This window comes from Capra hircus, chromosome 4 (assembly GCF_001704415.2).
Source record: "Capra hircus breed San Clemente chromosome 4, ASM170441v1, whole genome shotgun sequence".
Classification (NCBI taxonomy): domain Eukaryota; kingdom Metazoa; phylum Chordata; class Mammalia; order Artiodactyla; family Bovidae; genus Capra; species Capra hircus.
In genome coordinates, this window is record NC_030811.1 from 68397491 (window position 1) to 68425439 (window position 27949).

General features: G+C 41.6%; 1 protein-coding gene and 1 pseudogene across 3 annotated transcripts in view; one reads left to right on the forward strand and one right to left on the reverse strand.

Moving 5' to 3' along the window:
• On the reverse strand, window positions 1041-2204 carry LOC102176297 (annotated as a pseudogene).
• CAV1 (caveolin 1) overlaps window positions 14248-27949 on the forward strand; it is a 37035-nt gene continuing 23333 nt past the window's right edge. The window contains exons 1-2 of one of the 3 annotated variants that reach the window (XM_005679159.2): window positions 14248-14574; window positions 16007-16171. In XM_005679159.2, coding sequence (XP_005679216.1) covers window positions 14545-14574; window positions 16007-16171 — 195 coding nt within the window. In that variant the 5' untranslated portion in view covers window positions 14248-14544. Of the gene's footprint in view, window positions 14575-15155; window positions 15271-15691; window positions 15874-16006; window positions 16172-27949 lie in introns of those variants that run through there. The other 2 variants (XM_005679161.2, XM_005679160.3) reach the window with 2 other exon arrangements.

The window sequence follows — 27949 nt, forward strand, 5'->3', positions numbered from 1 at the left end:
GATTCTTAGAGTTGAAGAAATATTCAGAATCGGAAAGGGAAAGTCCTCCAAGTCTTAAAATCTTCTATGAAGTTGGTCCAGCATGACACACTTCTAGTGCAGGATGGGTTTGGGCTACCTTGAAGCCTTCCCTAAGAAACTGCTCTGCCTTCTTGTAAAGTTAAAGATTGGTTTGCCTCACCTCTTGTCACAGTCAATACCTCTTGGGTCAAGCTAATGGGAGAACTTTGGCTTCCCAGGTGGTGCTAGCGGTAAAGAACCCATCTGCCAATGCAAGATTTGATAAGAGACACAGGTTTGATCCCTGGATTGGGAAGACCCCCAGGAGGAGTGCATGGCAACCCACTCCAATATTCTGCCTGGATAATCCCATGGACAGGGGAGCCTGGTGAGCTACAGTCCATAGGGTCACGAAGAGTCAGACACGACTAAGCAACTTAGCACAAAATGGGAGAACTTAAAACAGTTCAACTCTTTTAGTAGCAAAAACCATAAACAAACAAGCAGAAAAAAAAATAAAATAAAATCAACCAACAACAACAAAAAACCTCAACTTGGCTGTTTATAATTCTTGATTTCACATTCCAAGAAGATTTCAGTTTATAGAAATGGAAAGAACTGCCAGTTCCCTGCAAGCAACTTGGCAAATGTAGCCTGTTGGGTTCCCCCTTAAATGATGTTTCCTTCAATTTGCTTACAAATATTTCTCTAACAGTATGTCACTTCCTTTTCAGAGTTGGGATTCCCTGTTAAGTCATCCAGGATGCCTTTCTATTGCTCTTTCCATTATGATGTACAGGCTCTTCTATGTACATATTTTTGAAGGTTTTTCTTCATTCATGGTTCTTATTCAGGAAAGGACTTTTTTTTTTTTTTGGCTTCTTAGTTTATTTGCTGCCATAATGTCTGCCATTTTTATTCATTTTCTCAAGATTGACTGATTATTAAAAAATATGCCACACTTTATAGAAATCAATACTCTCTCCCATATTTCTGTGCATCTGGGACTATAGAAATGTCACTGTACTTGCCCCACATCTTCAAATTACCATTCTTGGATCACAACAATAAGTCTTCCCAAAAGGGAACTTCTGGAAAAGACATGTTATTTCTTAGCTAATATATCCCCTTTTTTGTAGCATGCACCAGCCATATAAATAAGAAGTATATATTAGGGTGTAAGGAGGGCATCCATGAGCAAGTCCACAGCTGTTGACAGTCATAAGACTAGAGACAAGCATAAAGGAATATGTAAATATACTGGCAAAAAATCATGTAACAACTAGGAACCAACTCTTCATTTCATTCATGGTGGAAACTCCACTGTCCAACACATGGACACTGGTTAGTAGACCACAAAGAGATGATGTCACCTAGGAGGTGAGGAATAAGATCTGCAAAAAATCCTAGGATGCCCTCTTCCTGGTAGACAATTATGAGTAGACCAGTGAGTACAGAGCCACAAAGAGATGATGTCACCTAGGAGGTGAGGAACAAGATCTGCAAAAATCCTAGGATGCCCTCTTCCTGGTAGACAATTACTATGGAGTCACAAAACCCATAATACCTGGATTCTCTCCCAATGAATTGTACCATAGATCTCAGAGTGATCATGTGAAAGGGATGTGTGATGAGAGCAAAGAGCACAACGCACTCTCTCAGGTTGTCTCCTTGATAACTCTGTCAAAGGAAGATGAAACTTCTTTCTCTATGTTTCCAGATCCTGACTCCTCAACCTTGTTACACTTCTGGTGATTCTGTATAACTTTATCATGGACCACAGTTCCAAGGATTTCTGAACAGTCTTGGAGTTAAGCCTGTGAATAACCTATGCTTCCCATAGATGTTCACAGTGTGCTGAGCATAACAAAACAGACCAGGAAGCTGACACACTTGCTGCCCCAAAATATTTGTCCTATTGCTGGAGTTAGAGGCTCATATCCCACCTCGTTGAGCAGCTTCATATACATAAGCAGCTGGAACAGAACGGTGAAATCGGAACCCATTAGCATGTGACTGGCTAAGTCCAACAATATGGCACCCACTGACAGACAGACAGAGCCGCCGAGCAACAGAGCCCACCTGATATCACGTGCCAAGGCCACCAGCTTCACTGGCCCAGTCTCATACACACCCACATACTCACCAACGTGTGTCTCGCTGCCCAACTTCTGCCTTTTAAAACACATTGAGAAAATCAGCATTTTCAAGTTTCCCCTAGATTACTGCTTTTCAAAGTTTAATGTGCACATGAATACCTGGATATCTTGTTAAAAAGCAGATTCTGTCTCAGTAAATCTGGAAATTGGACCTGAGATTCAGATTTGTACCTGGATGCTGCAGGTCCTTCTGAGTAGCAAGATCCTAGTCACTAACTTGAGTAAGACATGGAGAGAGGTGAAAATAAAGTAGCTCTCAGTCAGAGGAAAGAATAATTGAAAGAGAGATTATTTGGCCCTCTGAAAAGATTCTACAGTCTGTCCCATACCTATAACCCCCCATACTATTGCAGGGAGGAAGCCAATTCTGACTCCATGTTGGAAAATGTTTGATTTGTTTTTCATTGCTTTTGTTATTATGAAAGTCACTCAGTCATGTCCAACTCTTTGTGACCCCTTTGGAATTCTCCAGGCCAGAATACTGGAATGGGTAGCCTTTCCCTTCTCCAGAGGATCTTCCCAACCCAGGGATTGAACCCAGGTCTCTCGCACTGCAGGCAGATTCTTTACCAGCTGAGCCACAAGGAAAGCCCAAGAATACTGGAGTGGGTAACTTATCCCTTCTCCAGTGGATCTTCCCGACCCAGGAATCAAACTGGGGTCTCCTGCATTGCAGGGGGATTCTTTACCAACTGAGCTATCAGGGAAGCCCTGGAAAAAACATTCTCCAGGCCAGAATACTGGAATGGGTAGCCTTTCCCTTCTCCAGGGGATCTTCCCAACCCAGGGATCAAACCCAGGTCTCCCACATTGCAGGGGATTCTTTACCTGCTGAGTCACAAGGGACTTGATTATAATCATACTTAATAGCTTGCCTCAGAGGACCCTGCCCCTCTGCTTGACTGTAAGCGAAAGAGCCTTTGTTCAGCTCAGATAAATAATTTGTCCCTGCTGCTACTAAGTCGCATCAGTCGTGTCTGACTCTGTGAGACCCCATAGACGGCAGCCCACCAGGCTCCCCCATCTCTAGGATTCTCCAGGCAAGAACACTGGAGTGGGTTGCCATTTCCTTCTCCAATTCATGAAAGTGGAAAGTGAAAGTGAAGTCGCTCAGTCGTGTCCAACTCTTAGCGACCCCCTGCACTACAGCCTACCAGGCTCCTCTGTCCATGGGATTTTCCAGGCAAGAGTACTGGAGTGGGTCGCCAGTGCCTTCTGGCACTTATAATTTGTACCCACCTGCAAATAGAAGGGGTTAACACACCCTTTCCAAAGGCTGACCATTGCTTTGGAGATGTTTTGCAAGACTGAAGACCCTTGCACTTCACTTCCCCACTGCCTCTCCCCCTCTATTCTACATTTTGACTTTAGTTCCTCATTGATTTTCCTCTAACTCTACAAAAGAATCTGGCATCCAGGCTCCTACAAGATGGTTATTTTGAGGCGCTAGCCTGCCATCTTCTTGGTCTGCCAGCTCCCCAGTTAAAGTCTCTTCCTTGCCTCAACACCTCGTCTCTCAGATTCATTGGTCTGTCCTGTGGCAAGGAGAGCGAGCTCGCACTCGGTAACAATACCAGCTTCAAAACACGTTCACATTCCCTCTGAAGTAAGGTAAATCAATCGACAGAAAAGTCAGCAGTGCAGAATTAAACCTATCCCCCAGTATGTACAAAAGCTGATGTTACAGTCCCAAATTTTCTCTGGAATTGGTTAAAAAAAAAAGAAAAAGAAAAAAACCTCAATATGTAAGTAAAAGGAAGTTCTCTATGAAGACCAGACCACTTAATAAATGGTTGATATGAACTGATATGCACTTTTTAAGAGTGAAATATTTTAGGATTAAGCATCATTGCCTCACAGGGAGTGGCTGTAGGCATAAATTTCCCCCAGGTAAAAGCAACTCCTGGTAAATAGTTTATTTACTAGGGAAAGGGCCAAGAGGAAAGAGAGTTTCCTTTGTTAAATAATGGAGCTCTGACTAAGCCAGATGGATTGGTTACAAAACAAAGGGCTTTTGTAAAGGACTCCTCCCAAATATTTACATTAACTTAAGAAAAAAACAGAAGGTCTACTGTGTATATCTCCTTATAAATTAATGGTAATATTTAGGCACTACTATCATTTTATTCTTTATCATTTCATTATAACCTAAATAAAAAATTAAATTATTTGTTAAAATAAAATATTCTCATATGCTGTTTAAGTATACCATATATAGTATAAGTATACTAGTATACTATGAAATGCCAAATATCTCAGGTATATATGACATTATATTAAATCATACTATATTACATTTTGTTGTCTTATTAGGTTTCCTGAGAGTTGGTCACACACTGAATAAGATTTATGGAGTTTCTATCTTTCTAAAGGGTGATCAGAATTTTGTTTCACTTGAATAGGAGGAAATGTAGTCATTATCCACATATCTAAATATTCTACTTCTCTCAACTAGATATAATATAGTAATCTGGCTCACACCTTGACCGAAATTTTTCTGAAAAATTGCTATGCTTAAGCCTGCTATTAAACAATCCCAATCTTGGATTAGCTAGGATTGCTCTTATCATTAATTTTATATTGATATAAATCTACCTAGATGAAACAAAAATGAGCCAAGTACTTTTTACATTTCTTCTCACACTTTCTAACCGTATTACTCCTTAATTATGTCAGTGTTTGCACTAAGACTTCCTCTCTTTAATGAAAGCTAGAAGGATTTTAGTAGGGCTATTATAATCCAGTTATTAAACAGTCAAGGTAGGTAGATCCCTCAGTTTCATAGCAGTTAGTTTGATTCCTTATATGGCATCATGATGAAATGATGAGCTGAACCGGCATTTTAAATGGATTTTAAGCATTAAAAAAAAAAAAGAACTCAATGTGATTTGTGTTTGCTTACATTTAGTATTGTTAGGTAGTTAGAATAGGGAAAAGGAGTCCAAAATGGTGGTGGCTAAAAGACAAAGAAAGGTAAAAGCCTGGGAAAATGGAACAAAAGAAAATCTGAGGACTGGAGTGAGAACCTTAGGTGAAACAAACACACCACTTCCTGGCTAGCCCAATTTGCATAGGGCAGGCTCAGCAGGGAGGAAACAAAACGTATAAAAAGAGAAAGTCAAGACAGATTGAGGCCTCTCCTTTGGGGTCAGCCAGCCCTCACTTCTCGCAGTTGTACTATCCAAGGCTATGGTTTTCCCAGTAGTCATGTATGGATGTGAGAGTTGGACTATAAAGAAAGCTGAGTGCTGAAGAATTGATGCTTAACTGCGGTGTTAGAGAAGACTCTTGAGAGTTCTTGGACTGCAAGGAGATCCAACCAGACCATCCTAAAGGAAATCAGTCCTGAATATTCATTGGAAGGACTGATGCTGAAGTTGAAACTCCAATAGTTTGGCCACCTGATGGGAAGAACTAACTGACTCATTTGAAAAGACCCTGATGCTGGGAAAGATTGAAGGCAGGAGGAAAAAGGGATGACAGAGGATGAGATAGTTGGATGGCATCACAGACTCGATGGACATGAGTTTGAGTAAACTCCGGGAGTTGGTAATGGACAGGGAGGCCTGGCATGCTGCAGTCCATGGGGTCGCAAAGAGTGGGACACAACTGAGTGACTGAACTGAACTGAACTTGTTTTCTGAATAAAAGTCTGAGCTGTAACTGAGCTGTAACACTGGTCCACTGTTTCAAATCTTCATTGCAGCAAGATAGAACCAAGGAAATTACACACTCTCCTGACAGTATTTTCTCAATATTTAAATTTACCTATATGCTGACAAATCAGATTGTAGTATGATTTTGCTTTTAATGTAATTTATGGGGAAAGAATTCAAGGAAAAATTGACTGATAAAAGAAAAAACAAACCTTTAAATTTTGAATACCTACTCTTAGAGACAAAATTTTGCTGCTTTTTCAAAGAAAAATCATGTTTCATCATATTGAGTTCTAAGGCCAGAGGAAAAATAATGACGATGACAATAAGATGGTCTAATTTTTTGAAGGTAAGGTAGACTCTTAGCTGCCTTGAAAATCATATTCTGCTTTAAGGCAAGAGAATGTGCCTTGTGATCTGCTGGGCCCCTCGATCTAAGGCCCTCTGTCAAGCATCATATTGTGAAATGAAAATATCTCTGGCCATATTAATAAATAAGAAATGTCACAGCCATCAGTAATTTCTGGCTTCCAAATGTGAGTGATGGTTCCCAAAACTTCGATCCAGGGATACTGTAACCCCCCTTGCTGACTGCTGAGTTGCTGAGGGCATGCAAGAAGCAAGGTGAACAAGGATTGGCCCCAGATAGCTGAGGAGTATATGAAAGGAATGAATTCAGTGAGCCCAGAGCCTTTCGTCTACCCATATACATAAGCTAAGTTCCTTAACTTGATACCTGATCTCTTTGATGTTCAGACTGCCTGCTCCCTCTGCTGCAAACTTGTATATAACCTGACTTCCCCTCCTGCCTCCTTGGAGCAGTTTTCTCAGAGCTACTGAAATGCCATCTCCTGGGCTTAGAGTCCTAAACATTCCCACCAAATAGTATAACTCTACTTCCAGGTTGTGACTATATTTTTCAGTCAACAATATTTAAGAATCTTCACATAGAAAATCTTCATTTAAGATGAAGAGATTTTGTTATTGTTGTTACAAATGGTGTAATAGATTTTCAAAATAATACATAAAGCTTTCTGAGAATGAAATAAAAGAAGTAAAGGGTATATAGAATTGATGCTTTTGAACTGTGGTGTTAGAAAAGACTCTTGAGAGTCCCTTGGACTGCAAGGAGATTCAACCAGTCCATCCTAAAGGAGATCAGTCCTGGGTGTTCATTGGAAGGACTGATGTTGAAGCTGAAACTCCAATACTTTGGGCCCCTTCTGTGAAGAGCTGACTCACTGGAAAAGACCCTGATGCTGGGAAAGATTTAAGGCAGGAGAAGAAGGGGACGACAGAGGATGAGATGGTTGGATGGCATCACCGACTCGATGGACATGAGTTTGAGCAAGCTCCAGGAGTTGGTGATGGACAGGGAAGCCTGGCATGCTGCCGTCCATGGGGTCGCAAGGAGTCAAACATGACTGAGTGACTGAACTGAACTGAACTGAACTGAGAAAGTATATCTCAGAAATTTGATTAAGACTTGAAAAACTGAAAGCCAAAATCCAGTCTCTAACACACAGTTGATGTAGATTTGGGCTCCTCACAACTTGCTGCATTCACACCCTTGCCCTGGCCTCATCTTGGGATTTATTTGCCAGTCCCTTGACTTTGGGTGACTTGCCATGGCCAACAGAACAGGATAGAAGCGTCAGAATGTCATCTCCAAGTTTAGACTTCTCGAAGTCTTGCATATTTTATCTGACTCTTGTGCCTCTGTTACTTCTTGAGCCAGAGAAGAAGCTGCCCTGACTAACTTGCTGGTCCAAGGAGGCTGAGAGGCATACAGAGCAGAGCCAGCACAGACCTGCAGTGGGAAGCAGAGGTGCCCCAGCCACCTGAACCTAGACCAGCTGGGACCCAGCCAAACCAACCCATAAATCTGTGAAAATAAATGGTTTTTCTTCCACTGAGCTTTTATATAAATTATATATTTGGAATTTAAGGATTTGCTATAATTTAAAAGGACCAGATAGATTCTCAGTTCAGTTCAGTGGCTCAGTTCTGTTTGACTCCTTGTGACCCCATGGACTGCAGCATGCCAGGCTTCCCTGCTCATCACCAACTCTTGGAGCTTGCTCAATGTCATGTCTATCGAGTCAGTGATATCATCCAACGATCTTATCCTCTGTCATCCCCTTCTACGTTCACTCTTGCCCAGCATCAGGGTCTTTTCAAATGAGTCAGTTAGTTCTTCCCATCAGGTGGCCAATCTATTGGAGTTTCAACTTCAGCATCAGTCCTTCCAATGAATATTCAGGACTGATTTCCTTTAGGATGGTCTGGTTGGATCTCCTTGCAGCCCAAGGGACTCTCAAGAGTCTTCTCTAATACCACAGTTCAAAAGCATCAATTCTTCAGTGCTCAGCTTTCTTTATAGTCCAACTCTTTCATCCATACATGACTACTGGAAAACCATAGCTTTGACTAGACAGATGTAAATAAATCTTAGATGTTACTAACAATATCTCTCCAGGATTATTTTTTCTTCCAGTTTTATTAAGATATAGTTGATATACAGCACTATATAAATTTAAGGTATATAGCATAATGATTTGACTTATATAGATCGTGAAATGATTATCCCAAAGTTTGAAAGTAAAAGTCACTCAGTTGTGCTGGACTCTTTGCAACCCCATGGACTATACAGTCTATGGAATTGTCCGCCTATCCCTTCTCCAGAGGATCTTCCCAACCCAGGGAATGAACCCAGGTCTCCCGAATTTTAGGTATAGTCTTTATCAGCTGAGCTACAAGGGAAGCCCATCCCAAAGTTTATTAAACATTGATCATTTAATATAGATACAAAATTAAAGAAATGGGGGGGTGAAAAATTTTTCTTTCTGATGAGAGCTCTTAGGATTTACTCTTTCAACAATTTTCATATATAACATATAGCAATATAAATTATATTTATCACAGTGTACATCAGATTTCTATTACTCTTATCTTATAACTAGGGATTTATACCTCCTGACTACTCACATCTAAATCCCAAGGGAAGGAGGAAAGCTAGTGAATGATGACACTTTTGATACATTTGTTCTTTTCTGGATGCCCACGGAGCCTTCCCCTACTCCACTACCCACCATACCTAGGAAAAGATTATTACAACGGAAAAGCAGAGATGAAGAGAAGGTTTCTCTTGATTCCAAAAGCCTTGGTCTTAGGGGAATTTAGGGCATGAAAAAGAACTGTTGAATGATATATGAGCAAGACTTCCTGGTCAAGGGAGAATAAGTTGGGAAAATAAGCAAAGTAATTTTTGACACATGTGCATCTCTAGCATTGACCCAGATGAGGGAGGGTCTAAAAGCAGAGGTACGTGTGCCACCTGCTTGAGTAGGGCCCTCTGAGTACTTCCTTCCCAGTAGTTCCCCTGCACAGTGGCAGGGCATTTATTCTGCTCTCCACATTCACCATATGAGGCTCCATGATGCTGTATCAGGCCTGCCCACTCAGATTTATCAGACTTGCACAGAGCCCCAAGAAAAGGAAAGAAATATCAAAAGTGTCTTTAGCCCTAAGGGTCATATTGAATGAGCATGAAGGACATTATAGCAGCATCCCCAAAAAACCAGTGACTGAGGACTGACAAAATGATGTACCATCAGCAGATCCAAGATGTAAAACTAAGGAAGAGACTCTCCTCCACACACCCACCCTGATAGTCCTTGGCAATAATCCCCTGGAATTTATATGCAATACAAGCTTAACAAAATGGAAGAAACTAGGAACTGATTGAGATGAAGTTTCTGCCACCTGAAGGAATGGGGGTTTGTAAAAGAAATTAAGTTCAGTTATTTAAAAAAGAAAAAGTTTTATCTCACAAAGGACTTCAATAATCTATGTTTTCTACTTTTAAAAATCTGAATCAAACCAGACAAAACAAAATTATTTCATCAAGCTGATGGTAGGTATTCATTATACTATTTGGTAGATCTTAGATGGTTGAACTATTTTACAAAAGAAATATTGCAAAAGAAAATGTATTTATTCCAATCCTGAATCTATGGACTGAAATTTGCCTCCTGAACCCTAGCATCTGTTATGATTTAGGCAGTATCCTCAGTGCTTTTAAGTGCATCACCTCATTGAATGTTCATGGCACCCCTCTTGGGTAGATGCCAATTATATTTTTCATTTTACACATAAAGAAAGGAAAGCTAATTTAAAGAAACAGTATAAAAAGAATATTTTCTTGGCCATCTTGATCAGATTTTTAAGATGTAGAAATAGTTGTCTTTTTTTTTTTTTTTTAAGAAAATAAATAGAAAAAAATCATTTAAGAGAGTCAAAATGAAAAAACTCAAACAGGAAGATTCCAGTGAGGCCTTCAAACCAGCACAGGAACAGGAAGGGATTGGGTAATGAAGCAAAAACTTCTCTAGAAAGTGATTTTTTTCCATGTTTAAAATGAAAGGTATAGAAGAAGTTACAGCAGGTAAGGGAAGAAGGCCTCAATGGGCTCTGGTGTATGAGGGTGAACAGGGAACGGTATGAGAGGCAGTGGTGGTGAAAACAGGGTAAATACTCAATGGAAATACAGGCTGTAAAAATACTGGCATTTATGTACTTGTGTATAAATAGCCACTGCTCTAAAATGTACTCCCTCCCCTCTTGTCCTTCTCCCAAGGGCCCCAACTCCTAGTGAGCCAGCAGCTAGCCAGCAGGACACTAAGGCACAGCTCCAGAGCTGGGACCAGGCCTGGAATGACTCCTTGGTGGCTCTGCATACTGGTTATTAAATTGTTTTTATATCACACCTAGTGATAATCCTTATTATAATCCAAGCTATATTATTTTTGAATTCATCAACAAAGGCACATTTGGGCAGTCTCAACTTTCTGTGTGTTAAGAAATCTTAGAAAGATGACTGCATTTTCAAACCTTCTTATCACTATAAGTGGTCAAACTTTAGACTCCTAATCCTGGAGTAGGAATCAGATGAAGCCAGCTGAGAATATGAAGAGCACCCAGGCAGGTAAGGATGGGAAGAGGAAGCTGAGCTAAGGGGTTTAGGAGGCCAAGAGAAGGAGGTGAGAGAACATAAAAGGCAATGAACTTCACAGTCTTGCCATGAGCAGGCCCTCACTGCACTACTTAAGAATCCCATACCCCATAAGCTGTTAACAGGTACCATAGTTATTTACCAACTTTAAAATGTTTCATTGCCCCACAAAACTCCTTAAGATCGTTTTCTTGTCTTTAAACTTCAGTTTTTCCGTTTCAAAAATGGCTGGTTTGATGATTTATCCTTTAGCTCTCTATACAGTAACATTGAATGCATGAGCTGACCTTTAAGACAGCTTCTTATTAAAAAAAAAAGGTGGGAGGGGGCAAATGAGTCTCCATTTACCCATTTTTTTCCCCTAGTCAATGATTTAGAGAAGTTATTAACCTGCTTCTAAGCCTGAAGTTATCTGTGTGGGTATCAAAGAAAAAATATTTTTTAAATATGATTATTCATTTCAATCTTGTACTCTGCTAACAATGTCATACTTCATCTTTTCTTTATATCTCATAAAGTTGGATGCAGCCTAGTATCTAAGTCAGCTATTATAACCAGAATATGATCTGTTTCTCTTTGGTGCCAGCTTCTTGTTGGGGCAGGTTATTGAAGAATTTGTGGTTTTTCCTCTCATTAGGAATTCATTTTGGCCTTGACAACATTTCACTGATCATTATGATTTTATGTGCTACGCTGACTTTGGGGTGGAATCCCCAGGAAGGCTGCTTTCCCTTCTTTAAATTCTAGTTAAGCATTCACTCAGGCCTCCCCACAAAGTCCATTCCTTGCTGGAATGCAGGACATGCTGTCTCCCTGTTCCTGTTGACTTTTTTTCACGGTCAAGATTACTCATCGCAGCTGAAGACTGGGTAACAATAGATGGGAAACAGCTTCCACATTTTTCCATAGAACAAAACTCAACTGCTTTGCAGCCAACAGTTATGAAGGAGTGTTTTAGAGAAGCCAGTTCTGACCCTGCTGCAGAGAAGAAGCCAATTCTGACTCCATTTTGGAAACTGCTTGACTTGCTTTTCATTGCTTTTGTTATTATAATCATACATAATGGCTTGCTTCAAAGGATGCTGCCCCTCTGCCTGAAACTAAAGTGCCTTTGTTAAATTCAGATAATCTGACCCTGCCCGCCTGTGAATAGAAGAGATTAACACACCCTTTCCAAAGGCTGGCCATTCCCTGGAGATGTTTTGCAAGACTGAAGACCCCTGAACTTTACTTCCCCACTGGCTCTCTCTCTTTTCTGCCTTTTGATTTTAGTTCCTCTTTACTTCTTTCTCTCTGACTCTGTAAAAGAACCTGGCATCCAGACCCTGGCAAGATGGTTATTTTGAGGCACTAGCCTGCCATCTTCTTTGTTAGTCGGCTCCTTGAATAAAGTCCCTTCCTTGTCTTAACCCCTAGTTTCTCAGATTTATTGGCCTACTGTGTAGGGAGCAGAATGAACTTGGACTTGGTAACAGGAAGAATTAGAGGAACGGTAATCTTTCAGCAATTATTAGAGGTAGACTAGGCACTACACAGGGCTTCCTGGGTAGCTCAGCTTGTAAAGAATCCACCTGCAATGCAGGTGACCTCTGTTCAATTCCTGGGTCAGGAAGTTCCCCTGGAGAAGGGATAGGCCACCTACTCCAGTATTCTTGTGCTTTCCTGGTGGCTCAGATGGATGTGAGAGACCTAGGTTCCATCCCTGGTTTGGGAAGATCCCCTGGAGGAGGGCATGGCAAACCACTCCAATATTCTTATCTGGAGAACCCCATGGACAGAGGAGCCGGGTGGGCTATAGCCTATGGGGTTGCAAAGAGTTGGGCACAACTGAGCGGCTAAACACACACACAGGCACTACACAACACACTGATCCTGACACAGACACACCCCCTCCCCTTTGCTAGACTATCTTGTTTGTTAACATGTTCTTGCCCGGAGAATCCCAGGGACAGGGGAGCCTGGCGGGCTGACATCTATGGGGTCACACAGAGTCGGACACAACTGAAGTGACTTAGCAGCAGCAGCAGCAATCTGTTTAAAGCATTTAAAACCAAAATTAAAAACCCAACTTTGGGAAGATCTTTAGTATTGTAATAATGACTAGTCAGCATAATTAGTCATGCCAACATCTGTGACACTTCTCCTCCCTTATAGTTGAAATTTATCTTTTCTTAAAAAATTATATTGCCTTTCTGCCATCAACAATAACAAAAGCCTGTGCTTTGTCATTCCCTTTATGTGTTTATGTTTTCTCTCCACCTCCATAATCAACTCTAGGAGTTCCATCCTCTATTTCTCCTTCTCCTCCTTTTGTACTCATATTCCCTTTTCTAGACTGCCATGTATCCTGTGCCATTTCTGGTATAGTCCTAACTCTTTCAAGTCATAATCTGACTTTTGACAGCATGTGGAACATAATGTAAAATGTCCTTTTCATTTTTGGAGAGTGAATTTCCTAACAATAATAAGTGAACTTGTCTTAAAGTAAAATGACTGATTATTGCTCAATTCATCTTGTGCTGATTTATAATAAGGTAAAGAGAGAAGCTCCTGATTTAGGAAGTTTCTTAGATAAGATATTTTAACTCCTAAAAACTTTTTTAAATTTTTAATCAATTACTAAAAAAAAAAAGAAAAAAAGCCTCCTTTAATTCACAGTCAAGTACTTTAAAAAATGTCTGGAAAACTTGAAACTCCAATTAAATATTTGTACAACTGTAAATATTTTATGTATTTTGTAAACATGGCATAACCTGTTGGCACAGATTTCCTTTGTTCCAGAAAATAAAATTATAGAAAAGTTAAACATTTTTATTTCTTATTTCAAAGCATTTGGGAGACGTTTCAGAAGTAGTTGCTGCTGCTGCTGCTGCTGCTGCTGCTAAGTCGCTTAAGTCGTGTCCGACTCTGTGCGACCCCATGGACTGCAGCCCACCAGGCTTCCCCGTCCCTGGGATTCTCCAGGCAAGAACACAGTGGCGATTGGTAAACGTTAAATTCCGCAGGCCTGTTTTTCCAAGTTTCCATTCACACAGACTAAATGTAAACCAGTGTCACCAAAAGCACACCACACACGCACCCACACGGATTCCTTCCTTGTGTTTAGGTGTGAAATACACCTAAAGATTCTGGGTCACTTTTCATCCCTTCCTGATAGTTGTATCTTAGGCAGCGATGGAACTTGGGCGACGGGAAGAAACGGCTTAAAACAAGGCAGAATTCTTTCTGAAGCTCGGTTGCCCATACTGGGCATCTCCGTACACGGTCTTCGTCTCCCTCCTCCCGTCCCCACCCCTGCTGGGATGATGCACTGCGAAAACATTAGCTCTCCCCAGTACGCCTCTCAGTGGCTTATAGCTGAGAAAATGTTGCCCCAGGTTTAAAATATCTGCCCAAGGAGCCCAGCGCGAGTGAAACGCTTTCTCGTTGCTCTTGACTCCCTGCGGGCTCTCCCCGCCCTCTGCTGCCATAACCTTGGGGATGTGCCTAGACCCGGCTCAGCGCACATCCCGGCCAACCGCGAGCAGAACAAACCCTTGGCGGAGAGCCAGGAGGCTCCCTCCCAGCCACCGCCCGCCCCCCCTCATCCCGCCGCCTCACCCTCAGCGCCTTTTTTTTTTTTTCTCCCATACAATACAAGATCTTCCTTCCTCAGTTCCCTTAAATCACAGCCCAGGGAAATCTACCCAGAACCTTCAACCAGCCACGAGCCAGAATGTCGGGGGGCAAATACGTAGACTCAGAGGTACGCCTGGGTGGGTGCGCCCCGGAACGCGGCGCGCAAGGAGAGCTGCTTCTGCTATCTCCCACTCTAAATATTCTGACTGCTTTGCTTGCCCCAGCCCTCTCTCGACGTTGGAGCACTCCTAGACTCTGGCATTGCTGAGGAATGGGCTTGGGCGGGAGGTGAAGAGGAGGCAGGAATGCTTCATGTTTTCCTATTAGGAAGGGGACCAAGGGAGCCTAGGGGCCTAGGTCGCGGAAAGAGGGGGTCGTCGGGGTCCTGAAATTGGGTTGGTCGGACTGAGGGCACGTTTCTGAATGGCTTAGGGGTTCTGCCTTATTGAGAGACCCCCATGGTCCGGCCCCTGTCTGCTGGAAAGTGGAGAGCTAGAGTGCAGGGTGGGAACTCATTCACTTGCAGTCTTGGGGACAGTCCCCACGACTCCCCACCAGGCGCCTCAACCAGCTGGCCGGGGAGGCGGCGCGCGTCATGTTTGCACTTTCCAAAGCTCTTGGGCCGCCTCTAAAACTCTTCCTGCATCTCGGCGCCTGGCAGGGGTGCTTGAATAAAGCACCCTCCTCCTAACTACCATCCCCCCACCCCCCACCTTCCTACCACCTCCCGGCGCTCAGGCTCTGCCTGGGTGTGGAAACCTAGTTTTCCCAAACGCAGCCGCCGCGTTCAGCAACCGGCCAGGGGTCTGGGAGTGACCTAAGGGTGGGTCTGAGGAGTTGTGCAGGTGGAATATCTTTCTAGACAGTATAGGGGGTCTGACACTTGGCTCGATCCAAAGATAGGGGATGCTGGCTTGTGTGCATCGGGGGGTGGGGGGTGTACGGGGAACTGTTCAGGGACAGAAACGGCAGAGGGAGGGTGGAGGACGCGGGCAGGTGCAAAGGATACTTGGCCAGAAAGGAACGAAAATGGGAACACTGCGTGGATCCGGGGTGGGGGTTCATCGTGGATCTTAAGGATGAAGTTAGAAGGAATTGTGGAGAGAAGGGAAATAGGGACCAGGGACTGGAGCAGGTGAAGAGCTGGGGAGAGGGTGGCCTGGCGGAGAGAGGGGCTGGATAAAAGTCGGAAGTCGGATCCCCTCCCCTCTGGGGGTCTCCGCGGGATTCAGCCTGTTGGGAGTGAATCGGGCTGGGGCCGGGCGGACCGCGCTGCGGGGTTTGCCCTGACCCCTGGCGGTGGCGGGCGAGGGAGGCAGGAGCTCCCAGCCTGGTACCGAGGGGTGTGGTGTCCTCTCCCCGATCCTCTTAAAAAGCTTGCGGCGCCAAGGAGTTTACTGTGCGCGGAGCCACCGCTTCGAAATCGGTTAGTTCGATTTTGAGCCTCGAGGTTTGCCTCGCTGCCAAGGCTAACTTTTCTGATTGCGGATTTTTCTTTTTGAAATCTCCTTCCCACCGCCGGTGCCACCCTCTCCCTCCGGGCCGTCCGCCCTCTGCAGGGACATCTCTACACTGTTCCCATCCGGGAACAGGGCAACATCTACAAGCCCAACAACAAGGCCATGGCAGAGGAGATGAACGAGAAGCAAGTGTACGACGCGCACACCAAGGAGATAGACCTGGTCAACCGCGACCCCAAGCATCTCAACGACGACGTGGTCAAGGTAAGGTGAGGTGGCCAGCAAGGAAGGGATGTGCCCCGAGGAGACTCTGACAGGGCCGGGACAGCTGTGTCTGGCTAGTAGCCTGTGTTTCTTTCCCTGTCTTTGCCACACACTCACCATTTTCTGGGGCTTGATGTGTGGAACCGCGGTCGTCAGAAATGTCACATCTCCCCAGCCTGCTCTTGCCAGTTAGTTCAGCTGGAATTTAGCTAACTTGAGTTTTGTAGGAGTTCATATAACTGCACCCTTCTCCTGGCGTATGAACCTCCAGATCTCAGTGACAGTCAGCCCCGCACCCCTTGAGAGCCGGAGGTATTTGCTCTGCAGGTCATCCTCTCTCCAACTTCAGGTTGAAAGTCTAAGTGAAGCGTGGTGCTCCACTGCGTACAGAATTAATAAGCAGTGAGACGGTTTTGTAAGGCATTATGCCAAAGGTAGCAACCAGAGTACTAACCGGGCAGGTTCCCCCAGTTAAAATTAAGATAACCTGAAATAATTTTCTTAAAAATATGGATGGAAATGCTCTTGACTAAAGATGAAATATGTGTGTGTGCATATATATGCAGAATAGAATCAAATATTTAATATTTATAAGAAGGGTATTGGAAAAAACATGGTGTTTGTTGTACACAGCTAAACATATTTACACAACCAAAAATAATATGTGCCTATAGACCTCTAGTTAGTTGTGGAGTGTTGCTTCTTGAGCTTATGGGACATTCAGGTTGGAGTTCCTTTTTATATTTCCAGGATGTGCTTGGTGAGATTAAAAACAGATTAATTGAATGGGTATTGGCTAAATTTAGTTCTGACTGGGTGGTCAGTTTTTAATTATCATTGTGTTATTCAACTTTGACCCTTTTAGTAAATTTTATCAGAAGAATTTGTTGCTTGAATCTGTCTTGATTGGGAAATCATAGTCCTGAGCCATCCTTGGCAGGGTGTTTTCTTTTAGGAAAAGGGAAGGTCAAGGGAATTCCTAGCCCTTGACCAGATTAAAGTGTGAAGACCCTTGAGGCAGCCAATGGGGTGGATGAGCAGTTTCCACCTACCCAGCATCCTATCCAGGATGGGAGGAGCCATAGTTCAGAGACTGTTCACATTTATGAATAATATATTTCAAAAAGGGGAACAATTTAATCTGTAACTGGAAGGAAAATGGAACAGTCAGAATTGAGTCTCTTGGCTTGCTGGTGGAGGAAAAAGGAAAATCGGAGCTTTAGCAGACTTTTCTACTAGCCAGATTATGGAATACTTAAAAGCAGCAGCAACAACAAAAGTAGCTTATAAACTGGAAATTAGAATTGCTAAAAACTATTTATTAAAAACATTACCTTAAAGGACCAAAGGGTGTTTTTGCTTGTTTCCCTTCTCACGTAGCTTTGAACAAGAAGGAAAAGTGTCAGGAAAAGAGGCAGATTTCAGAAAGGCCTAGCTTCATCTCAGCCTCCCTGTTGTTCCCCTGCAGTGGAGAGGGATTCCTGGAGCAAGAGAACCTCCCAGGATGAGTCAGAGAGGCCAGTAGTGTGGATGTGGGTCTCTACACATAGCATGACTAAGTTGAGAAAGAAAGGCCCCACTGGGAAAAGAGACTGCAACACAGATGGAAAAAAGGCATAACAGGCTTAGTGGAAATAGCAGTTTACAAAACAGCATTTCAAAGAGCAAGTGTGGGGATCTTCATATTAAAGAAATTAAAAGGAGGAGATAGAGCAAGCTTCTGATGGCTTAGAGAAAGCAAATCCCACCCACTTGCTCATAGAACTCTGAGCAAAACAAGACAATCAGACAGAAAAATCAACCTTGAGAAGAATTTCGAAAGCCTCTTGCTTAAAGAGGCCTTTCGAGAATGCCTTGCAAAGAAAGACCCAAAGAGTACCATCTGCCAGTAGGGCTGGGAAAGGAAGCCTATGCCCAGTGGAGACGCCTATCTTCTATTTTTTTTCGAGTCCAATCATAAATGTAAGGATAGAAACAGTGACCATCCTCTCTGTGTTACCATGACAGTAAATAATAAATCTCTGCAAATTTTACTTTTGACAATATATATTTCTTAAAATAATAAAGGCACTCAAAGCTTCACTCTTAATGCCTAGTAACTTAAAATTTCATAAAGAAATGGTGGTCAAATGAACGTACTGTTAGAGCTACCCAGTCAGGTAACAAAAAGTATATTCTAAAAGCAAGCAGCTCTGTAAAAGCTGCCAATTCTGTCCAATACTATAGTCACTAGCCACTTGTGGCTATTTCGATTTAAATTACAAGTAATTACATTAAATGCAATTTAAAATACAGTTCTTCAGTCACACCAGCTACATCTGGGGTTCTCAACACTTAAGGTTAGTAGCTACCATATTGGCTAGCACAGATATAGAATATCTCCACCTTCATGGAAATTACTATTGGACAGCACCACACTTTTCTTCTCTTTATATTAAAAATGTCCCCATACCAAAGATAGAAACTTATAGATGGAGAAGAAATGAAACATAGATATAAGTGTAAGGAGCAGCCCAGTGTGTCTCCACAGTATCTTTTAGTCTCATAAAGCAGCTATTTAGGTGGAGAAGAAAACTCAAAAGCTAGAGGTGCCATGAATTTATATTCATGAAGGTGGAGTATTATTACCTATTCCACTGGTGATAATGACATAAGTTAGACTGCAATTTAGTTCCAATAAAACTTGTTTCTTCTTTCACTAAAGGTTTGTTGTAAGATGTCTGTATAGGCATTTATCCAAAAAAAGTCAGTGATTGATAGATTATTTTAAAAATTTCCTCTAATTAAAATGGTCATACCTCCAGTCCCTCCATTCTCCATCTGCGATTTCTGTCTTCTTCATTCATATGTTTACTGTGTACTATTTTGATTTTCTAATAAAGAAAATGGCTTCAGATTTATTACTCTGGTATCACAATAGCCATTGATCAATTTATTAAATTCCTAACATTTGCTAGAATAGACAATGTGCTACGTTCTACAAGGGTAACTCCTAAAATAAGCCCTAGCAATCACAAAGATTAGAGTTAATGAAGATGAGATGCATATAGATTAAAAATACACACACACACACATATACACTATCACAACAGTAAGTCACTGTCAAATGTTAACTAATTGGTCCTTTTTTTTTTTTTTTACTTTGACTGCCAGGAAACATATAACTAGATTTTAAGTTTCATTAATCCATGTTACTTATTCTCTCACATATGGTTTTGAATTTTCACTTTTTTAACTGGCATGTTGTTTTATGTGCCCTCTATTATAATGCTTCTCATCATCATTTTGGAAAGAGACCAAATATATACTATAATAAGAGCTTCCCAGGTGGTTCAGTGGTAAAGAACCTGCCTGTCAATACAGGAGACATAGAGATTTGGGTTCAATTCCTGGGTCGGGAAGATCCCCTGGAGGAGGGTGTGGCAACCCACTCCAATCTGCTTGCCTGGAGAATCCCCTCCTCCCCCAGAGGAGCCTGGCAGGCTATAGTCCACGGGGTCGCAAAGAGTCGGACACAACTGAAGCAACTTAGCATGCACTCAGATACTATAATAAATTAAAAGAAAATAGTATTGAGCATTGCATAAAAAAAAGTTTATTTAAAAGTGAATCATATCAATTATCTTGATCTTAGTAATAATTCTGCAATATGGATGTATATCAAGTCATCATGTTATATACTTTAAATGTAATATTTGTCCATTATTCCTCAGTAAAGTTTTTTTTTTAAGTTTTTTAAAAAGTGAATGAAACTGATATTGTTAGGGAGACCCTACTTGGATAGGGCAATAAGGTGAGAGAAGAAGGATATATTATAGAAAGTTTAATGGAGAAGGGCATGAAGGAGATACAATCTGAGTTGGGTAATAATGGACAGATGGAGTTCAAATAGGTGAGAAAATTATAGGAGAACATTCTTAATGAAAAAGCATGGAGATGGGAATGTCCCACACAGGACATAAGGTTTAGTAGCTAAACTAGGAGGTATAGTAGCCCATTTTTGACTGACATTAGAGTTCATGCGGCATAGTCACGGATCATAATGATGAAAACACTGAGTGTGGCCAGATGATAGAGCCCTAAGTCCAGTATTCCCAATAAGTTTGAACTGTATTATGTCAGCAGTGGGGAGCCAAGAAAACTTCAAGCTTGGGATGACATGATGAAGGTGGGGCTTTTTGGAAGATGACTGGTGGAGGTACAAGATGTAGGTAGCCAGTCTGGATGAGGAGCAGTTATGATGTAACTGCATCAGGGTCCAGACATGAAATGAGAACAGGATGTGGTAACATTGGAATAAAACCACATAAGCACAAAAGGACAGAATTTTAGGAATAGAAGAGAATGCAATGGTTATCAAATTAACCTCCTATTCCTTTTTTTCTTAACATTAACAGAAATTTAAGGGTTAAGAAAGGTTAAATTTTTATATACATGTTCACGTGGTTACTGTACAAAAACAGATATTTTCAAATATCATAAGGGATAAATAGATAAGATTATGTGATTATTGTCATTAAAGGAGAATTCTGAGCCTAGCTCTGAGAAAAATCAAGACATCTTAGAGGAGATATTTTTGAAAATAAAAATAATGCATTTATAACTTTCTTTTCTAAAAATTTAATGTAATATTATTAAATATACACAGATACAAAGTTTTCCTTAGCAATCAAGGAAAAAACATACAAATGGTAATCAGACCAGTTTTGGTTTCAAAATCACAGCCTCAAGCCACCATGATCCCTTTCAACTATAAAGCATTCTAGAGCCATTAGTGATTAATATCAACATAACCGATTTTAAATTTCATGTTTGCTTACTATACTTATAATCAGAGCACAAGATTTAAAAGATCAGATTGACCCAAAGCACTCAGAACCATGTTAATAGTCTCTTCTGTTGGAACTGGTATTGGTTTTGTTTATTTGTTTGTTTAGGAGATAGGCGCACAAGATGGTTATTACTACTCTGCCACATGTAAGATTACGCATGGCATTCAGAATCCCCAGTTTGTAAAAGAGCACTGCTGTGGTCGTGTTTGGTGGGAAATTATTCTCACATCGCTGAGCAAATAATGATATTAAAATGGGAGACATTATTCATTCTTAACCATCTGAAATATTTTCAAGATTAGTCAACAATGATATACATTTTAAATGCTTATTAAAAGAAAGTGTTATTTTTTTTCTTTCTCTACCTCATAATTTCAGTCAAAAATTATTGAAGCATTAGCTCAGCTTTGGTTCAAACTGAATAAACTTTCATATCATTTATTAAAATTTAAGACAAAATACACCAAATATTCTTGAATTATTAAAAAGTTCATGATGTGGTGTTTTATTCCAATTAATAGCAGTGTTGGCTACATTTTAAAGTGTCTTGAAGTAAGAACAGCTGCAAGAGTAAGCAGCATCTGGAAAGTTCAGTAATTTGTAAAACCACCTGCTCATGCATCCTGCCCACTCAGGTTCATAAAATAGCACTTTCATATTCCACATGAAACTGCTTTTTAGTTTGCCCCACTTTTAAGCATAAGCTATCATTCTCTATGATGAAATGTTCAGAGTGAGCTGGTCCCAAGATGAAGAGGTCTGTGTGCCCTGAACTATGGGGTCCTGATTCTCCTGGCCAAATTTGCAGTGGGAAAAGGGTAGGGCCGCTCTTTTCATATGAAGATGATTTAAACCAAGAAATACATTCTCTTCTTCCACTTTTTGGACCCTATATATATATATTAATTTAAATTACTATACTAAGGCCCTAGAGACAAAGATTTGCATACTATACTTCTGTTAAAAGAAGCTTTTATTTTTTTAAAAAAGCCTTCATCAAAAGCTTAACCATCAACCTCTAGAAATATGCTTAACCATAGGTGCTCAGAGGCACCTTGACAGTACAAAGAGTATTGTGTCAGGAAAATACATTTTTGAGACTTTGATAACCTTATTTTTTGAAGCTTGAAAGTAATGATTCTTAAATATATTAGACACAAAATTCTGTTTCTTTAAAAATCAAGAAAAGACATGCACACAATAATCAGGTCAGTTTTGGTTTTAACCTAAGGACCAAATGCTTTTGTGGTCTCTATCAACTGGAAAGTGTCTATCCCATTAGTGTGGGACTGAACACCAAGGAAGAGGGAAAGTTATGTCAGGACAACAGGTTTCTCAGCCTCAGCAGTACTCAAGAGTGGAACTTAGAAACAAAGAGCAAACTTGTTTGACTAATGAAAGCCAGTTATCCCCAGCCCTAAAAATACTTTAGCAAAGCTGTTTTATGTATCTGTGCTTCAGTTTCTCTAACTATAAAGAAAAGAATGAGAGTCATTCTCATATAATAGCATTCCTCCCTCAAACCCATTTATCTTTCAGTAAATGACTATTATATACCTACTATTATGCGCTGCACATTACAGTTGGAACAAAAGCAGACAGGAGCACGGCCCACAGAGGTTTTGACTATCTCCTTTGCCTCTCTTCACACAGTTTCCTTTGAAAACTTTTGCTGAAATTCCTTTACCAAATTCCACTCTCTGTTAGATATGCAGATGATACCACCCTTATGGCAGAAAGTGAAGAGGAACTAAAAAGCCTCTTGATGAAAGTGAAAGAGGAGAGTGAAAAAGTTGGCTTAAAGCTCAACATTCAGAAAACGAAGATCATGGCATCTGGTCCCATCACTTCATGGGAAATAGATGGGGAAACAGTGGAAACAGTGTCAGACTTTATTTTTCTGGCCTCCAAAAATCACTGCAGATGGTGATTGCAGCCATGAAATTAAAAGATGCGTGTTCCTTGGAAGGAAAGTTATGACCAACCTAGATAGCATATTGACAAGCAGAGACATTACTTTGCCAACAAAGGTCCATCTAGTCAAGGCTATGGTTTTTCCAGTGGTCATGTATGGATGTGAGAGTTGGACTGAGAAGAAAGCTGAGCTCTGAAGAATTGATGCTTTTGAACTGTGGTGTTGGAGAAGACTCTTGAGAGTCCCTTGGACTGCAAGGAGATCCAACCAGTCCATTCTAAAGGAGATCAGCCCTGGGTGTTCATTGGAAGGACTGATGTTAAAGCTGAAATTCCAATACTTTGGCCACCTCATGTGAAGAGTTGACTCATTGGAAAAGACTCTGATGCTGGGAGGGATTGGGGACGGGAGGAGGAGAAGGGGACGACAGAGGTTAAGATGGCTGAATGGCATCACCAACTCGATGGACATGAGTTTGAGTGAACTCCGGGAGTTGGTGATGGATAGGGAGGCCTGGCATGCTGCGATTCATGGAGTCACAAAGAGTTGGACACAACTGAGCGACTGAACTGAACTGAACTATCTGTTAAAATCTTAAAACCTTCAGGACTGTCTTTTTAAAATGCCTCATCAATAATGCTTCAAATTATTCCTGAGCCAGTAAATAGACTAGCAGAAAACAAGGAGTATATATTTTTTAAAACAATTTGCCCTTGCTTTGGTCCTATAAAAATTGTAACTAACTTATTATAGAAAATATTTCAGTTCTCTAATATTGTCTCTTCCCATATTAGTGCTGAACCTTTAATCTTTCTATTGAAAATTTAAAATTTTCAACCTTTTAAAAACTTCATTGCCTCTTTGCAAACCCAAGAGGGCTTTCATATTCACCTGGGCATCAGAGTCATCACAGGAGTTTTTAAAAATACAGATATCTGGACCCACTACAGAGTTACTAAATTAAGAGTATATAGGAATGAGGCCTAAACTAGGGGCTCTTGGCTCCCTAGATTATGAAGTCAAGTTTAGAAATGATTGTATCCAAGGTCAGCTTAAAGATATACACCTGGATGTTACTATCCTAGGAGAACAGTCACACTGTTCTAGTGTGACTAGATGTGTGTAGTCTAGATGTTCTCCCTGCCAGAATACTTGAAGGTTGCATGCATGCAAGCTAAGTAGCTCAGTTGTGTCTGACTCTGTGACCCCTGCTTGGCTCCTCTGTCCATTGGGTTCTCCAGGCAAGAATACTGGAGTGGGTTGCCATGCCCTCCTCCAGGGGATCTTCCCAACCCAGGGATTGATTCTCAGCCCCTGTGTCTCTTATGTCTCCTGCACTGGCAGGTGAGTTCTTTACCTCTAATGCCACCTGGAAGCCCCACTTGAAGGTTCAGTTCAGTTCAGTCGCTCAGTGATGTCCGACTCTTTGTGACCCCATGAATCACAGCACACCAGGCCTCCTTGTCCATCACCAATTCCCGGAATTCACTCAAACTCACGTCCATCGAGTCAGTGATGCCATCCAGCCATCTCATCCTCTGTCGTCCCCTTTTCCTCCTATCCCCAATCCCTCCCAGCATCAGAGTCTTTTCCAATGAGTCAGCTCTTCGCATGAGGTGGCCAAAGTACTGGAGTTTCAGCTTTAGCATCATTCCTTCCAAAGAACACCCAGGGCTGATCTCCTTTAGAATGGACTGGTTGCAGTCCAGGGGACTCTCAGGAGTCTTCTCCAACACCACAGTTCAAAAGCATCCCAGGGAGTTTTGAAACACCATAGACTGTTCCCAAATCAGCCTTGCTCAATGGCCCTTCATCCCGTGAGGCCACTTGGGCTTACAACCAGCTGCAGGCTTAGAGCCTCAGGATGACCTAGGGTTGGGGTCATATGTTCTAGGTTGTCCCACGCCCCTGAGTAACTATTAACAGTACCCTTTTCACGCTCAGAAGTGTCCCAGTTTGGAAGAAAAAGTATATGCTCATGAATGAATTGGCAATGACCTGTAACTGATTCTTACACCTGGAATTCACCAGAAGTCCCTGTTCACATTATTTGTTTTAGCAAATGGGCAAAATTTCCACGTTTAGGAGTGTCATGCTTTTCGTTCCTCTCCAGTCTCCAGCGTCACCTTTCTCGTATCCTTCACTAGGCCATCAAGCTGCACTCTAACTTGGAGGACATGCTCTTAAGTACCAATCTACTCGACCCTCAGACCTTAGGTTTCTTTTCCTGCAACACAGGGTTAATGAAACCAACATCCTTCCATCACATATTTTGTCAGCTACTCAATCAAAGAGTAGAAGCAGCAGCAGCAGCAATCAAAGATTAAAATGTTTAAAATAGTTTTGATTTTTTTCATTCAGTCCAGGAAACATAAAATGGCGTGCTTTCATATGAGCCATTGTTTAGTGTGGGGGAAGTGCTTTTAATTTTGTCCTAAAGGAAATCTGCATGATCCATGTACTGTGCAACTACCAAGGGAATTTAATTGGTAGAACAGATTTACACCTGCACATAATACATATTTCCTGCCTCTCCTATGTTGATGTTTTAGATATAAAATACATTTTGTTTTCTTTATTGAGCCTTGAGAAGACATCTCTTGTCAGTCATGATTTCATAGCAGGGGAAGTACATGTTCCTAAACAACCGAGCTTCCCCTTAGTCATTGTTAGCTATTTAGGTAATGAAGAGCAAGTCATTTGTAATTTTTATAAGACTTAAGTGTTGATAGTATACATATGTGCTTAATATATTATAGCAATTTAAAAGTGAAAATTTTAAAAGTGCATTCAGTATATAAACCTTTCTTGAGCCCAGCAAGGGCATTATAATACAAATAGACATTGATATATTCTATGTAAAAAGATAAACTACATCCAGAGACTACATTAGGTCATCTCACTGATGCAGGCATCAAACACAATTTCTCATTTATAGTGAAGAACTAAAAAAAATGCTGACTTCTGAACCCAATTAGTGAGAAACTAGGAAATTGGGAGGGAAATAAATAAAGATAAAGAAAGGACAATAAGGCCCCTTCTCCCTGCCCTGCCACTCACTCTCTGCTGGACTAGGTTTTAGGTATGCCAACTCCAGGACCAGCCACATCCATTGCTTTGCATAGTGCTGGCATATCTAATGACATGATCAGGTCCAGGCACTGACTATTAATTCTCAGCCCTGCCCCCAAGGGGTTTAGAGGTTATCAGGAAAGTACACGCGCAAACAAATAGTGTGGTCACCGTAACTTGGGGATGGCCTATAGCTGAGCACAGAGCAGAGAGTTCGCAACAGTCTCTAAAGCTGAACACCAGGCACAAGTGGCAGGAAATGGGCGCCACCAGAGGGAGCAGCAGGAGCAAAGGTATGGAGGCCTGAGGGCACCTAGCATGTTTTGGGCACCAGTGGCAGGTCAGTGTAGCCAGAGCAAGGGATCCAAGCAGGAGCCAGATCAGCAAGGCCTTCTGTGCCCAGGCAGAGCATTTGTCTCTTTACAGTCCACAGCAACCCACACAGGTGTTTTTAGGCCAGGAAGTGACCTGATGAGATAAGACCTCTGTTAACAGAAAGGGCTCTGTTAATAGAAAGGGAAAGGGGTGCCAGATGTACAGGTGGTAGTGAAATAGGCATGGAGCGCTTTCTCCAGTACTTTCTAAAAGCTAGCTTGTTGGCAAAGATTATTTTACTTACTCTTCCAACGGCCCTTTGAGGAAGTAGTAGTATTTTCAGTTATATTCACCTGGTAGGTAAGCAAATTCAGGTCTAACCATTTGCTCAGGATTTCATGTAGGAAATGGTACACTCAGAATTTGAACCCAGGCCTCATGACCAGGGTTCTCAATCACTGTGCTCCAGTGCCTCTCTGTAATAGATCACAGTCTAAGCAGACAGTGGTGTCTTCATAGCGAGGAAAGACATGACCGTGTTCTCATAGCAGCTGAGCAGCATTTGGCAGGGGGGTTCCAGACATTATCTGTTTGTGAAGTGACAGGCCTACAGTTCTAAGGCCAAACTTTAGATCCTGGTAGGTGAGTTGGAGGAGGAGGAGAAAGGACCAATGTAAAGACCAAGATAAAACCTCACATTACAAGAAAATATGCAAAGTGGGTGAGCAAGCTCCCAACAAGGCAGCAAAGGTCAAATCCCAAAGACAGATGTGGGGTACAAAATAGGGATGTGTCCCAGTGATTAGAAGTGGAATACACGTTTGGGATGAGACAAGCTGCAACGCCAGCTTGTGTTGAATTACCTGAACCTTTAAAGCACCCTGACTGCCAGGTTGGCCATAGCTTCTGGGCTGTAACTGATCCTGCCTGGATGTGCAGGGAGGGGTAGGTATGAGTAAATGAAGCAGGTCCTGACATGCACTTTGCATTTAACAGCTTCATTTAAGGTTCTCAGTTTGTCTGCTCAGATATTCATGCCATTACAGAAATACATTGTAAAAATAGGAAACAATTGAGAAAACCCCTAGTTTTATGCTGGTGGGAGAAATGCCTATTTAATCCTGGAAGAAGTTTCTCTGAGATTTCCTCCCTGTAATTACGTAATTGTTCTCAAAAACAAATACCAGAAGTAAGGAACAGACTTAATAGTACATTTTACAAGGCACCATTAATCTCTCAGAAAAACAATTAAAATGTTCTGTCAATCATAGCTCACTGTTTGCCTTTTCTATATTATTAGCAATAATATATAGCTGGAAATGGGCATACCAAGACGTGTTCAGGAAATGGAACTGCATTCATTGGATTTCATTGCCAGTTATTTTGGAAGGTCAACAGATCCCTATTTCTCACTTGTTCTTAGTGTCAGGTTTATTACTCATATGTAGGGAGAAATTGTCTAAAACAGTTAATAACCACCAGTTCACCAAAATATTTTGGGTAACCCTTTCTCTTATTCTAGCTACAAAGGTAGGACTGAGAGTCATTCTCAGATAAAGTGCTCCCCAGAAAGCCCATTCAGCAAATATTTAGGAAGCACTTACTCTGCACCATGCGTGGAGCCTGCCATGCATCCTACTACAC